Source organism: Miniopterus schreibersii (genome assembly GCF_964146895.1).
Source record: "Miniopterus schreibersii genome assembly, chromosome: 1".
Lineage (NCBI taxonomy): Eukaryota > Metazoa > Chordata > Mammalia > Chiroptera > Miniopteridae > Miniopterus > Miniopterus schreibersii.
Genome location: NC_138101.1, coordinates 51,548,461 through 51,565,440, shown reverse-complemented (window position 1 = coordinate 51,565,440; position 16,980 = coordinate 51,548,461). Strand labels below are relative to the sequence as shown.

Here is a 16,980-nt window from a genome sequence, read left to right as displayed (position 1 = left end):
CGGGGCTGAATCACAGAGACACGGCCACGGGCCCACACCCGGTGCCACAGTTTAAACCCAGGAGGGAATCTCGGCAGCGGAGGTTTCCCGGAGGAGGGAGGGGTCCCAGGCCCACACCAGGCCCCCAGCCCCACAGCAGGCCCCCAGCCCAGGGCCCCAGGCCGGGGAAAGACGTCCCCACAACTCCGGGCTGTGAAACCAGCGGGGACTGTCCCTGAGGGTCGCGGAGGCTGCGGGAGCCCCAGCAGCTCCCCTTAAGGGCCCGGCACGGACTCACTCGGACGCTCCCTCTGAGCCCAGCGCCGGGCAGCAGCCTGAAAGGACCCGGGACACTCGGGGGGGAACTAACCTGCCTGGAATCGGGTGAGAGGTGGAGGGCGGCTTCCTCCCGGGCAGAAGGGCTGGCGGAGGCCATGGCTCCTGTGGCGAGTCCTCCCCGCACACAGCCGGCAGGCAGGCGCCATGTTTGACTCGCCAGCACCTGACTCCCACCTTTGGCCCCGCCCCGTGATTCCCGGAGGCCCCGCCCCTCCCCACCTGCAGGCTCGTCCAGGCCATTTCCAGGGGCTTTTCTGTGCAAGTGGCCTCTCGAGCCTCATGCTTAGAACTTTCCTAAAATCTCTCAAATAAGCAGCAGGGGCCCATTATGGCTTGATAAGTGGCCCCAGGCCTGGCACTAGCGGCAGCTGCACTGGCTCATAGCTGGGCCTCTCCTGGGCTCCTCCAAGCCCAGCACAAGTAGCAGCCGACTATGGTTTGCTGTGTAGCTCATGCTGGGTGGCCCTGGGCAAGGCACTGGCTGACTTTGCACCTCCCGGGAGGCCCCAGAGACAGTGCACCTGGTGCTCAGACTTGACCATCCTGGATTACAACCCTACCACATCCAAGAGTGACACTCAAGGGGCGCAACTGGTGAACACCAAAGCTCCACTGAAGTAAATCCTGCTCCACAGGGGTGTCTCCAGCACAGCAGCTCTCTGGCTATAGTTGCAGCTGGTCCTCACAGCTGATTGGCCTGGGGGTCAATTCCTCCCAGTGACGCCAACAGCAACCAAGGCTCAACTATAACAGGACAGTGCACACAGCCCACACAGGGGAGCACCTAGAAGGCCCAGCTCAGGTGACGGGAGGCTGAGCCACTGGACCCCACAGGACACCTACTACACAAAGCCACTCTACAAATTCCAGGAGACATAGCAGCTCTACCTAATACATAGAAACAAACGCCTGGAAGCAGCCAAAATGTGGAGGCAAAGAAACATGTCACAAAGGAAAGAACAGAAGAAATTTCTAGAAGGGGAACTAAATGAAATAGATCCAAGCAAGCTAACAGATACAGAGTTCAGGATTATGGTTATAAGGATGTTTAAGCAGACTGTTAGGGAAATAACTGAGAAAATCGATAACATAATAAAATACCAATTTGAAATGAAAGCTACAGGAACTGAAATGAAGAATAATTTACATGGAATCAACAGTAGAGTAGAGGACACTGAGAATCAAATCAGCAATGTGGAACATGAGGAAGCAAAAAAAACCCAACCAGAAAAGCAAAAAGAATAAAGAATCCAGAAATATGAAGATAGTATAAGGAGCCTCTGGGACAACTTCAAGAGGCCCAACATTCCTATTATTGGGGTGCCAGAAGGGCAAGAAAGAGACCAAGGAATTGAAAACCTATTTGAAAAAATAATTACAGAAAACTTCTCCCACCTGGGGAAAGAAATAGACTTACAAGTCCAGGAAGCACAGAGGGTCCCAAACAAGAGGAACCCAAAGTGGCCCACAGCAAGACACATCATAAATAAAATGCCAGAGGTTAAAGACAAAGAGAGAATCTTAAAAGCAGCAAGAGAAAAGCAGTTAGTTACCTACAAGGGGGCACCCATACGACTGTCAGCTGATTTCTCAACAGAAACCTTGCAGGCCAGAAGGGAGTGGCAAGAAATATTCAGAGTAATGAAAAACATGGAACTACAACCAAGATTGCTCTACCCAGCAAAGCTATCATTTAGAATTGAAGGTCAGATAAAGAGCTTCTCAGACAAGGAAAAGCTAAAGGAGTTCATCACCAACGGACCAGCACTACAGGAAAAGTAGAAGGGTCTTCTTTAAGAAGAAGCTAATGAACAAAAGAATCTGATGAACTAAATAAATCCAGAGACATTGACACATGCAACAGACGATCATATTTCAGAGGAAAGAGAGGAGGGGGGGTGGAAGGGGGGAAGAGATTAACCAAAGAAGTTATATGCATAACCCATGAACACAGTTAATAATGGGGTGAAGGCCTGGGAAGGGGGTGGGAGGGAAGTGGAGGGGATCAATTGGGGGGGGGGGGGAATGGGATACCTGTAATACTCTCAACAATAAAGATAAATTTTAAAAGTAAAAAAAAAGAGAGAGAAAATGTGTTCTCATTTAAGCTCTTCTTTGATAACTGTTAAAAATAAAAGACACCACAATAGAGTTTTCTAAAATCTGAAAGACCCTGTCACCCACTTTATTCTACTTAAATTATTTGAAAGAAAATAAAAGGTTTTTTATATTTTTTCATACATGAAATAAAAAACATCAATGCAATTACCTTTGATTATTTCTTTAAATAATCAGAAATGTGTAGTTGGTAAGAGCCTTATCTGTGATAGTCACTGGGAGAATGTGCCCCTAAAAATTTTATCAGAAGGATACTTTTGCCAGAGTTTGTTTTTTATCAGAATAATCTTCTCTGATTAACTTTTTTCTTAGCTCAATGAGTCACTTGTTCTTAACCAGACCACATCACACCATGTCATGTCTAAATAATTAAGTTCAATTTGACTAATCAAAATCTAATTATTATAATTTTTTCCAACTATGGAAATAATTTTAGGAATTATTTCAAAATTTAGAATGATTTTATGTGTAGCTCCAAAGAAATGTCACGAGAGGTCTTAACTGATTACAAATCAAGTTTCTATTTGTGAATTTGCTGAGAACAGTGAAATTGTATTTGGAGGTATTAATTAGACCTAAATTACTGTTTTAAATGTTTTGCATGTTTTAGAACAATGAAAGGTAATTTTAATGCTAAATACACTACCTAAATATTTACTAAAAATGTCTTATTTGGTAATAATTTTTATTTTGAAAAGTATTATTTAAAAATAGAAAATTTTAGAAGCTTAACTTTTTCTATCTGTTACAGCTCCCATGTGTATCCCTGCCCTAAATGATATATTGTAGAAGGCCTTTAATATTGTTGGTGGTCACAGTTTTTAATTGTGGGTTGTGATAAAGACGTTACTCTAATCCCAACCAAGGGGATGAAGTTATTTTCTCAGTAATCAGTATTTAATCCTATCTCTGTGTAATTGAGATACTCTATAAGTTGGAGTTTCTAGTCTGGAAACAATTATTCAGTTTAGCTTTGAATTTTGTGACTCATATTGCCCATAACCATAAAGGCATTAGTAATACAGCTTAAATACTAGATGAGCATAGAGATTCTAGAAGATCACACTGCTCCTTGAATTCTTGCTCCGAGGGCCATTTGAAGCAAAAGGTAATTTTAAAAAAAGACATACAGTATCATTTGGACTGATTCTGTTTCACTAGGTAAAAGAATGTACGATATTCTTGTGTTGAATAATTTAATGATTTCTAATAGTTCCAGTTAACAAAGGAAAAAAGAAATTCAAGGATTTGAACCTGAGGAAGAAAGATACAAAGGAGAGGTGCAAAAAAGGAGAGAAAGGGGTATAAGTTGCCTAAATTCAGGCAAAATAAAATAGCACAAAGGTAAATCAGATTTCAGTTTCAAATACATATGAAATAGTTGAAGAGTGACATATATAAAGAGGTATAACTTGCTTCAGATGCTGGGGACAAGTCTTAATAAGAACATGATGAAGTTGATTTTTCTTCCAAAATTCAATCCTAGAGTTCACTGATCTGGCTGGAAACTCACAAGGTAAGTTAATTTGGATTAAATGTGATTAAAGATCATAAAAAGGTTTCCCAACAAGATTTTTCCAACATCATTTCCTTCTTGAGAGATTTAAATTCTCAGTAACAGCATCCAGACCATGTGAAGGCCTGGTGAGTCTCACGGGGTTCGTAGAAGCTCAAGGTGGATTTATTTGTATATTATATAAGAAATCTCATTTTAGCCAGTAGTGCTACATCCCTAATACTAAGCATGATATGACACTGGCGTTTGGAGATTTGTGGGTAGAAATAACAAATTCAAATTACTTCAGAGACCAAACAGGTATAGGCTGAACTGTGAGATTATGAGGAAGGGTAGCAAGTGTGTGCAATGTTATGAGCTAGAGAACTATGTCTTGTCTAAAGGCATTCAAAGTGTTTAAAGTGCTGTCTAGGTTTACAATACCTGAACCAAGAGGCAGAATTTAGCCTGACCACAATTTCAGCACCTCTAACTAAACAGAATAGGACTTAGGCAGAAAAACTGAAAATGATCTCCTAAGCCTTCCATTCCAGACTCTTCCTTCAGAATGAAACTTCTCCTCCTGGCTGGCCTTTTGAGCATTGCCGCTGCTCTGCCCATCCCTGTGAGTACCCCCTTCAGTTGGCCACTTCATTTCCATTCTGGGGACAGTATTTCTGGGCTAGAAAGCATTTCCTCTATGTTTTCATTTCACAAAAGAGGAAAGTAGAATCCAGGAAAGTTGTAGACCCAAGAATGTCCCATTTTTCCCCTCACCCCAAAGGTCTTCCCAAATAAAATCCCAGCTGCACGTCTCATTTGCTAAGTGTGTGACCTTGAGCAAGGAACTAACCCTGGACTCCCTGTCTGTAAAATGAGTTATAACAACCGCCTGAGAACCTTGCACAAACGATAAAAGTGCATCTAAAGCACCGACGAGTCCCAACTGGAGCATAGGAGGCTCTCAAATAAATTTAGCAACAGAGAACAGATATTCTGCAGTGATCTAGGACTCAATTACACAGTTGAATTGGGTTTCATTTCCATATCCAACACCCTCATGCTGACTGTAGCAATGCTTTCTACATCTATACAAATGAGATCCATGAGTCTAATCTGTGTTTAATTATAGTCTGAATCCATAGGACACCAAGTAGGCAAGGAACCCTCTTCCCTGCACATTTTTTTTTTGTAACAAAGGAGCTTTCAAAGAAGTGAGGGAGCTTTCAAAATTTGTGTTTGGGGATAACAAACTTAAATTTACACTTCTATACTCCCTTTGAACTTCCAAGTGCTTAGAGCTAAATTGAGAACATCCTTGCTTCAAAGATAAAGAGGCATGCAGTATGCAGTCAATCTGAAGAAATATGAACAAAAACATTCTTTGGAAATAAGTTTAAAGGCAAAAAGCACACATTCTGATCACTGGGCAAAATTAATTCAATTTTTCCTTTGTAGATACTCAGCTGTGTTTTATCTGAGGTGATGGGTATAATGCTCAGGAGAGGCTTGTTACTTACTGTCTCATTTAGAATAAAATCTCTTTGCAATGAGTAATGTATTGCATGATGTTGCTTCACCTTATTGCTGTTATTGTTTTACAAGTTCGAACAATCCGGAGGCAGTTCCAGTGGTCAGGTAAACTTCTAGCTGTATTTTGAAACAGCATGTTCATCATTTTAAAAGTTTGCAATTGTCTGCAATCACTGACATTGTGTTTCGTCTTACAGAGATTTGTCTTTTACCCACCACAAGGACTACCATTTTTCCCTCAGGTCCCTTTTTTCCCACCTCCACAACTGCCCCCGGTAAGTATGGGTCTGAAAAACCTCAACTTGTGAAAAGTATTTATTAGTAGGATGATGATTATGAAAATTTCCAAATTTTAATACAGAAGTATGAAGCCTTATGAGGTTGCACTCCCTTCCCCACACAGCTTGCGGAGGAGTGTGACAAGGGGCTGGCAAACTTCCCCCAAATCTTCAGCCACTTCTTCCAATGTCTCCCCCACTTGCCATCAAAAAGGTGTTTATACTGAATTACTTTAACTATGATGAGGCTAGTGACTCTCCAAGAAGAGAGTACAAATCTCTTTCTATAAACCTCATTCTTTCCCTTTTTCTAAATCACCTTGCTGCTTCCTTTTCTATACAAAGTTTTTTCCAGCTCTCTGTAAGCTGTTCTCACAGGTTACACAATATAATTAGTTTGCTCTTCTTACGGGACCCTCTCCCATCTTTCTAATATCTGGATTCTTATAACACTTTTTAATAAAGGCCAGATCAATGCTAAATACATAATAGAGTTGCCTTTACTCCGTATGTAATACTTTTGTTGGTACAGATAGTATTCATCGTTAATATTTACTGAGTGTCTGCTATATAATAGGGTCTATAGTGAGGGCTGGAAATACGAAAGGTTTAAGTTCACAGTTGCATGAGGAAGAGAGATTCATAAATGAAAAAAACTGTGATTTGCTGAGTGCTTTTAGATGCGAACACAAAGCTGACAGGCTGTGGATCAGACTGACTCACAGAGAAGGTGGTGTCTGAGCCAGGTCACGAAGCATGAGAAGTGGGGGGGCAGAGGGAACCCCAAATGCTTGGGACAGACCTAAGAACAACATGGCAATTTGGGTGGAGAATGACCAGTACAATGAGGCCGCAACACAGGTTGGAAACGTTAAATTTGGACAGTATTTAAGCAATCATGTTTTGGAAAGTTCACACACATTTTAAAATAGCATCTTGCTTAACTTCTTGCTTAATCACCTAAATATTTTTAAAATATAAACACAATTTTGCATAATTTTGTTTTTATATCTAAATGTAACGAACACCTTCCCTTTGCTTGTATTTAATCTCAGTTTCTCAACTTTAAGTAGGTTTTTGTAACTGAACTTACAGTCCTCAATGGAACATTCTTTCTTAATATTTTCACATATCCAAACTGAATCTTAGTCACTAAATTTCTAAGTACTTTCATTTTAATTAATTGCTAATTATTTTGGTTCTAGTCAAATCTAGGTGCATTGTTTCCCTCTTTTGGACTCACGTTCAGTAAAATTTGTTTTAAATTAATGCAAAATCTTAAAGTCTTGGTTTATGATTAGAATATAGGAATCCCTGTTAACATCTTATTTATAAAATTATGTAAATCTATGTGGCAAAAAAAAAAATTTTTTTTAAATCACCAGTATTTGAAATGGAAACTCTTCCTTCCACCAGGTGGCAGACTAGTGTTCAATATCAGGCAGTTTCCCATTTGATTACAGTTTCTTCTAACCGGGGAGATTGAAGTTGCTGTGACCTGAAGAGGAGAATCTATTGTGCCTCCTCCTTTGTGAAATGGCTGAACAGGAAAAATCAGGGAAAGAATGAACTTCAGAGAAACTGATAGATTTGCAAGAATTATCAACACAAACAACAGATTCCTGGGCCTTAGGCTTGACTAATTAAGCAAAATAAGCATACCTCCTGAAAGAAAAAAATTATGAAGATTTAAAATCCACTAGAATCTAACATCCACCAATTAGAAGATGGGCTCCCTGAGAGCACATAATTGTTCAACAAATACTGGATGGGTGGGTGGGTGGGTGGATGGATGGATGGGTGGATGATGGATGGGTGGATGATGGATGGATGGATGATGGATGGATGGACGGATGATGGACGGATGGATGATGGATGGATGATGGATGGATGGATGGATGGATGGATGGATGGATGGATGGATGGATGGATGGATGATGGATGGATGATGGATGGATGGATGATGGATGGATGGATGGATGATGGATGGATGGATGGATGCATGGATGGATGGATGGATGATGGATGGATGATGGATGGATGGATGATGGATGGATGATGGATGGATGGATGGATGATGGATGGATGGATGGATGGATGGATGATGGATGGATGATGGATGGATGGATGATGGATGGATGGATGGATGGATGGATGGATGGATGGATGGATGGATGGATGATGGATGGATGATGGATGGATGGATGATGGATGGATGATGGATGGATGGATGGATGATGGATGGATGGATGGATGGATGGATGGGTAAATGGATGCATAAATGAGAAGAAAAAAAATGTTCACATTTTATTTTATTCACAGTTCACTTCTTTTCTTTTTTGTAGTTTCCAATTCCTCTTCCTTTTCCTTTTCCATTTAATCCAAATCAGGTAATTATACTTAAAGTTCCCTTTTTAAAAGTATTTAAATGAATACAAAACTTGAAAATTCTTTAATCAGAGAGGAATTTGATACCAAGAATTAATGGTTGTCATTCTTTCTGGGGGATCATTAGTAATTGATATTTTGCCTGATTTGAGTCTTTTAACATATAAATCTCACACACCCTTGAAAACTACCTAAGACCTCAAGTTTTCTTAATTATGTAGAGGGAACCTAAGACGCCAGTAGAAAAAGCATTTGAAGTAAGATAACCTGGGGGTGCAAGCTCTGCAATTTAGTACTTTGAAGTAATCTCAAACTCCTTTGAAACTTACTTTCTTCTAGAAGAAATAGTTAAAATTATTTACTTACAAAGTCCATTTTACCTCTTTAATTTTATGCTTACATTTGTCATTAACATGAGGAAAATGAATTCTTGTAAAAATGGAATCTGTTCTAGAAGCCTTTGAACTAGATTTAAGATGGTCATGGTATAAAAGGATTGTTGAAATTTTACTTTTGACCGAATTTTATTGAATCAAGAATAATTACATATGACAAGACTGACTCATTTCACAAACCAAAAAACAAGTTGTGTATATGATGGCAATTTTTCCTAAAATTGTAGGAAATGACATTAAACTTTTCTTTCATAAAGAAGTGATCCCAAAATATAGCCTTTTTCCAACCCAGTAAGCATAAGTTTAATACTCTTTTCAAAAAGAGCATTACATCTGGAGCCAACAACAAAAAAAATGGGGGAGTAGGCTACGGGGATTTACTTAAAATATTAGTGAATATGAATTTCAAGGACACAATTTTAGAAATGCTAAGAATTCTAAAAAGCATGTTTTCATTAATGAAGTTAATATAAAATGTATAACATAGAAAAGATAGATAAAATGCTGAATTACACTGCCTTGATTATTTGATTCTTTCTTTTATTTTAGATCCTGACACCTAATGATCTTATATCGGTAAATATATTCTAGTCTGTTAACCTATAAAGTTTATAAAAATATTACATTCAACACCCTACATAAGATGAGCCAGTTCATCATGAAAATTACTGTCTTTATTATTCAAATTCATTTGGAAACAAAATAAAGCATGTCTGTTAAATTCAAAAATGAAAAACAGTATCAGTGCCTGCGAACAGTTCTATGTTCATTAATTCAATTCATCCAAACTATACATTAGCAAAACTACCTCTTCTACCATCGACGAGGGTGAAAGTGAAGTCAAAAGACTTAAGTTATAAAATGAACTGCTGTAGGAGATGAAATAGATTTGATTATTTCTTCACTAGCAAAGCATTAGCATCAACCTATAATCAAAGATAAAAATTAATCTTATCCTAATTTTTGACAAAGATTATCAAATCTAAATCCCAACAGATAATTTCTTACTGAATTGCACCTCATTCAACTTTTTAAGGAGGACTTTTATTGCTACAATATGTTATTCAGAATCTTAGTTTACAAAAACACAGGAGAAATACTCGGGTGAAGTTACAAAAGATATTTTAAAATTCTATTTGCCGGTCTAAAAAATACTTTTCACACTTAAACATTTTCTGAAATCAAGACACATCTCAGAGCAGATACGTACATTTTCATCTAGAATCTTCTTTTTCTTTAAAAGTCTATCATTAACTAAATGGTACGTTTTACAATTGTGGTATCTTAGAATCAGGGACATGTAGTATTTTGTAAAAATGTCAGACAGTCAGGCCTAAATCATCTGTGCGCCCGAGTTAAAATTTTCAAGATTCGTCTATACAGACTGTTTAAAGTCTACCATCTTAAAGAATACTAAAGTGTCCCAGAAACTTTTAGGACAAACAGGTAGCTTCTGAGCCTAAGAAGCCAAGTCTTTTGAGTTCAAATAGCTAAGTGCTCTTCCCACAATCCCTTCTGTTTAAGCAGCATTACAGTCCAACTACAAAAGGAAAATCAAAAATTCTAGGGTATTTCTAACTAAAAATGTTTTAGGAAACTACTTTCAATGATTAATTATTGGTAATTACAAAATTAGCAAATTCATCTTTACATCAAAACATGGTTAAACAAGTACTGGTGTGGTTAAAAATCCTAAATTCTAATCTCATTGTTAAAATTAAATTATCTATGTGACCATGGGTAAATAAATGTATGTATCTGACTCCAAGGTCCTTTCCAGTGAAAATATTGACTCCTCAGACACAACTCATTCAGATTACCTAGATCTGAACATTTAATGCCTATTTATATTTTATTCTTCTGAACTTTTAAAAAGCGCCATTGGCCACAACCCATCCTGGAAGAAATCCTGATAGAATAATTTATAGACACTGCTATATCTTCATGGCCATAAGCTTTTTTTCTCTCCCAGTGATCCTAGTTAAGTCAGGGAGCAGGAAAAGGCACCCTCAGAGAACAAACATTACCTCAGGTCAGGTCAAGAAGCAGTGGGGACAGTTTTCTACAAATAGAGATTTGCCTTGTTGGTTGAAAGGTCAATCCTTTGAGCAAGCAGCCAGTCTCTTAAAAGAGAAAGACCTCATGTGGAAGCTACGAAGCAATACTTTTCCAGTGAAACTGATTGTGTAAGGAAACCCTTGGAGCAAAGCATTCATAGTTGTCCTAAAATGTCGGTTCAAATATCACTCACATGGGGAACTTGTATAGCTTACGAAAGCACTTGTATGGATGCGTACACAGTGAGTTTCTTAACCATTCATATCAATTCTCTCTCTTCAGGTATAGTGAATAGTTACAAGGCGATTACAGGAAAATAGTTCTGCAAATTAAGGGAATTTATTTTTGTTTGTTTTTTCTGTTTATTAGCATTTATTAACACCAACAGTATTAAGTTAAACAAGCAAGTCACTAAATAGCCAAGGTGTTAAATTGTCTCTGGTGTTACAGGTGACTTTTTTACCAATTTCTCCATTTTTTAATTATAGTTGACAGAATTAAGAGAATTTAAATTTAGATACTGTGTATTCATTTTAAACTCTTACATCATACAAATAAAAAACTAAGTAGTAAAACGGAATTAATTTTTCACTAAAAACAAAGATTTTCATATAGAAAATATTTTAACTTATCTATGTTCTAAGTTAAAAATAAGTTCAAAAAATAAACCCACTGACAGCACTGATCATTGATTTTTCTTCTTTCACAGTTAATCACTTCTATTTTGAACCAACTCCTGGTAAGTCCATATTAATGTCTAAGCTATTATAAACTATAAATCTATTTAATGAAATTAAGATAATATCTTTATTTTTTTATTTTTAGGGCCTCCTTGGGGTAAGACTTCATTTCTATGGTTATGTTGATAAAAGTATAAAAGTAAGTGACATTTAATCTCAGAAAAGGTAAGAATAATTCTTGGGAACCATAAAAACATATGGCAGAATCAAACCCAACTGATCTAAGCAAATTAGAGCTCATGAATTATAAACTCAGTTTCCTCCAAGATCTTTAGATTAGAATTTCTGCAGGTCTAAAAGGTATTTTTTTCATAATGCCCATGGTATTAGACATTTCTGTTTACAGAAACATATGCAATCTTAGGTTAAAAAGTTTCAAACAGTAAATTTTACCTCAAGCTTATTGTTTTCTTATGGACAATTCATAGTCAGCAGTGAGGAAAGCCTGTTGTGAAACTAGCAAATCTAGAAATGTCTGCTCTCAAGGCAGGGCAGCCCGTCTCCTTAACACACAAGCATTGGCTCGCTGGATGGAAAGGCTACGATACGAACCTTGAGGCTTCCACTTTGAGTCTCACCCAAGTTTGCTTTCATTAAAACATATACAAGCCCAGCCAGGGTGGCTCAGCAGTTGAGCATGGACCTAGGATCCAGGAGATCGAGGTTCGATGCCCAGTCAGGGCACATGCCCGGGTTGCGGGCTTGATGCCCAGTTGGGGGCGTGCAGGAGGCGGCCGATCAATGACTCTCTCATCATTGACGTTTCTCTTTCCCTCTCCCTTCCTCTCTCTGAAATCAATAAACATATACTTAAAATAAAATATATACGGAAAAGAGATCAGGTATTTTTTAAATATCTGAATTAATGTCAATCAAAATTATGTACAGTATGTATTTAATCTACCTAGAGAGAAGCTGATGAATCAAAATACAATTCCAATATTGAGAAAGGAACTGGATTTCACCTGTTTGCCTTCTAACAAGTTTCACTGCCCTCTAGTGCTTATTTAGTGTTTCCTACCAATTAAATGTTCTTATCAGGTCCTCAAGTTCCAAGTAGGAAGAATTATGTCTATGTTGCAGAAAAGATAGTTGAGGATTCAATTTATGAACATTTAGGTAGAAGAGAGCACATTATTCTCTACCTCCCAATATATAGGATCATACCAATACTAATCCATCAGCAGGAAAATAACCCTAATGTGGGAGATAAGGGAGGAGGCAAAGGAAAAATTATGGCAAAAATACCTTCATATAATAACTATAATCTGTATCATTTATTTCGACAGAAATAATTTTCTCACTACTATGTCAGAAGTTATATAAGGTTAGTGAAAACTCCTTTCAAGCACTATTATACATTTTAAATATTTTTATCTTAAGAGTTTAATAGCTTCAGATTGTATACATATTGGTAAATTAATATGATGGAAGTAGGTGTAAACAAGACCAAATTAATACAAATGCATTCTTCAAAGGATGTATTTTAAAATCAGTTTATTAAAACTTCACAAATATTTTAGAATATACCAATCACTTTAAGTCCTTATACTGTAAGACAGAGTAGCATTTAGCCCCTGAAAGTGGTTAGAGTTTCAAGTGCCCCCTTTAGCTACCAAATATTTCGATTTTTAAATAGTTGTGATCTTATGTAAGTTTAGCATATGCTTCTATTTGAGTTTAGAAAGCTTTCACATCTCAAGAATACCTGCTGGCAAGACAAACACTACTTATCCTTAGGTTAAGATATTATCAAATAAATTGTCTTTGGGACAAATTATGCAAACCATTTCAACAATGCTAGCCAAATCAGACGTGGCCTTTAATTTCAAGTCACAAACCATAACTGTATTACATATGGGTAATATTACTATTAAGTAATATATAATCTTCCAAACCATACACCTAAAGTAACATCATACAAGCTTCATAACCTTAGCGAGAAATACAGTAGACAGTAAGTTTTGGAACCAGGATTCAAATCCTAGTTCTGTCCCTTACTGAGTAAACCTTGGGGCACCCCTTCTAAATACCACTTTCATCTGTGAAATGGGAATACTGCCTAACTTCACAGGACTGTTGTGAAGATTAAGTGATATAATATAGATCTGACAAATGGTATCTATTATTACTATTTTACTAAATGTCTCTAAAAAACAAAAATATTCTTTATATCTCAAATATAAAAAAAGCAAATACATAAGCAATATTGCCTAGTAATATAGGAACAGATACTACTCCAGAAATGTTTTAAGCTAAAATTTTAATCCGGTTTTTCTCTATTATAGATGGTACTGGCTACTAACAGTTATCAGAAGATATCTACTTCTATCTATAATTTATAGTAGCAGTTTTATCATTTTGCAAACTTTATAAATGTTCCAGTGAAAACTCCCAAGTGCCACAAAGAATTTATTATCTATAGACCATGTGCTTCTGTTCTTCTTTAAATAAAGTTTTAATATAACCTAGTATCTTTACTAATGTCAGTTTAAATGTATCAAAACTGTTAAACAGTCCTAGCAGGTATGGCTCAGTTGGTTGGGCTCAAAAGGTTGCCAGTTCGATTCCCAGTCAGGGTACATGCCCGGGCTGGGGGATGGATGCCCGGTGGGGGATGTGCTGCAGGCAGCCCATGGATGTTCCACTCTCACATCGATGTTTCTCTCTCTCCCTCTCCCTTCCTCTCTCTCTAAAAAATCAATAAAAAATCTTTTTTAAAACAACTATTAAACATAAGTATGTCATTCTTGAAGAAATTGCTCTAACTTTCTCAGGAGCTTTTGTAAGCCATTTCAATTTTACAGAATTCTCTGCAGTGCCAGAAAGAAGCAATTCCTTCCTGCCAAACAGTAGAAGTAGAATCACTCTTTCATGCTGGGAGGTAGTCCTACCCCTCATCTGATGAGCATGTCATCCTTTTCAGGCACAAGTCCCTTTTTACATACCCAGGGACCAGGATTCTAAGGATTTTAGAAAATTAATACTGTACATGAACCTTAAAACTCTTCCAGAGGGGTTCAAGGCAAACATCCAGAAACCAAACATTCTAATGTTTCTCGGCAAAATTGAGTCACACTCTGGGAAAAAAGCTTCCTGTCAGTTCAGTTTTACCACCAAAGGAATTTTAACACTAAATCAGAAAAAAAAAAGAAACCCAAAATCTTGTGATTTACCTTAGCCCTAGTTCTGTCCTCTAGCTACAGAGTAATCCTAATACCATTTTCAAGTGTTTAAAGAAAAGACAACCATGTCTCTATCCCCTAAATCTTCTTTTCTTCAAATGTCCATCTGTGGTCCAACTGAATGAAGATGGAATTAAGACAGACCCTGCTTCAGGCTGGCAAGACTTGATATCATGGGACAAGGCAGTGTTACTTTCCTTCCTCCCCCCCACCCCCAAGAACACCCAGAACACCAACTCTTTTCCTTTTCTCTGGGAATTATGTTAAGTGAGCCCCTCAAAAGCCTATTTCGATCCCTAATATGGCCTACCTAACAAAAGCACTGACCCCAACGACCTCCCCCTGTCTGTCTGACTTCAATTCCTTTTTGAACATCTACTTGAATTCATTTATAACATACACAGTTACAACAGAGTAAAATAAATATATTAATTTACATTACTAATTTCCTAGACATGTTTTTACTTCAGAATTTTTGAAAAGGAGAACATAGGATTCATTCATATTTATTGACTAAAAGAGGGCTGAAATTTTCTCCTAAAACTGAAGACTCTAAAGACAAGAATACATAGTTTCCATTTTTGAAATTGGTTTCAACAAGATCATATGAAGCAAACTGAGAAGCAACTAATTAAAAGGTAACTCAGATTACAGGATGGTGGTGCCCCGAAAGAAGCTGGGTGTGGCAGGCATATCCTTCAGACCACCAAAGAGTGGGGAACAAAACAACAGAACCGACAAACAAGAACCAGGCGGAAGTTATGGTGCATCAGAAATTGATCTTAATTCATATTACGATTCTTCAGAGCATCCAAGCTGTTTAAATTTGGTTAAAGGCATGCTTAAGTTGAATACGTATAAAATATGATTGTTAATATTTCTGACTGGAAAGCAGAAAATACCATGTTGCATTTCACCATATTTACTAATCTTGTTCTGATGTAAAACTTTCTAAACGAAAATAGTTTTTAAAGTGAATAAAATAATTTCCAAGTCACCACCCCTGCCCACTTGCTCATATGAGTTCTATGATGTTGTCTTCTTTGCAGTACATGTTCCTTTGTTGGCTTCTGGCTTAGATGAGGTTGTGAGCTATAACCCACGGCAGTCAGTTTCAGAGTCTTCACTCCAGTGTGCGTCTCGTTTCTCTGCCACAAGTTTGATGAACTGAGAGTGACTAGCATAAAGCTTGAGTTTATCACTGATGTCCACCCACTTCACTTTTCCAGCATCATCTCCAGCTTCGAGGGTGAGGTTATCCATTATCTCACCTGGTTACCAAAGAAAAAACATCATCAAGAAAAAATAATTCATTTATTCATTTCTTTTTAAGCATAACTCTGTATCTTCAAGTATTCTTACTAAAAATAAGTAAATCACTGTCTTAGGTGGCCAAGTGAATTAAAAACTAGGATATTCCAAATTTTCCAAATGCCCAAATTTTAACCAAGTTTCTAAATTTTAAGTAGAGGCACCAGTAAGAAAGCTTTTCTTTTTAGAAAGTAAGAATATTACCCTAAAATTTTTTCATATTAAATAAGCATGAAAATAAATTCCAGAGGAATTCAAGATTTAAATGTAAAAAAACCCAAAAACAAAAAAACAATTATTGGTGACTTGTTGTATAGTCTTAGGGTAAGTGAACATTTCCAAGTATGACACCAAATCAGAAAACATAAAAGAAAATATAATTATATTAATTAAAAATAAGAGCTCTCAGTCACTCCTGGGAATGTAAATGGCATACCTCCACTGCATAATTTGGCAATGTTTATCAAATGCTTTTAAAATGCAAATGCTCTCTGATGAGCGTTCATCCAATAAGGATCAGAGTGCCTCTTACGCACCAGATTCTGTACTAGACACTGAGGATACAACGAACAATCCAGCAATTCCACTTCAAAGAATTTATCCTAAGGAAATAAAAATACAAGCCTATTCAAGTATTCAAGCAGCATTATTTATAACCCAAAAGGAAAAAGTGGACATAACCAAACTTTCCATCTACAGGTCACAGATGAAACAAATGATGGGACAGTGACACAATGGACTTCCACACAATCATTAAAAATGAAGCAAATCTGTATATCTTGGCACAGAAAGATGAAAAGCAGTTGTGAAGATCACAGCCCAGGAGCCCAGGCTCACTAAAAGGCTGATTTCTCCTGTGATTCTCCTCCCCACACCTTACACCACACCAACAGCACTCCTGTGTAGTAACAGGGGAATACATCGGAAAGAAATGCATGGCTCAGAACTTACTTAACAAGCCTCTAGGGAAACCCAAACACTACAGGGGAGACGAAAACAAGAACACCGTAGAAAATTTTAGTTTCTGACACAACTACAGCAAATACAAGCACAGCCTGACTCAAACATAAAAAACACCTCACACCGAAGGCCTTTTTGCTTCAGTTCCTAACCCTTTTCCTGAATATATCTTGTCTAGCTTTCAAAAAACACTACAAAGGC

At 37.4% G+C, this 16,980-nt stretch overlaps 1 protein-coding gene across 3 annotated transcripts in view; it reads right to left on the bottom strand.

Moving 5' to 3' along the window:
• Positions 1–14,027: 14,027 nt before the first annotated feature.
• The window catches only part of NUDT9 (nudix hydrolase 9), a 31,674-nt gene continuing 28,721 nt past the window's right edge, over positions 14,028–16,980 (bottom strand). For all 3 annotated transcript variants that reach the window (XM_081139891.1, XM_081139889.1, XM_081139890.1), the window contains exon 8: positions 14,028–15,779. In XM_081139891.1, coding sequence (XP_080996017.1) covers positions 15,601–15,779 — 179 coding nt within the window. In that variant the 3' untranslated portion in view covers positions 14,028–15,600. The remainder of the gene's footprint in view (positions 15,780–16,980) is intronic.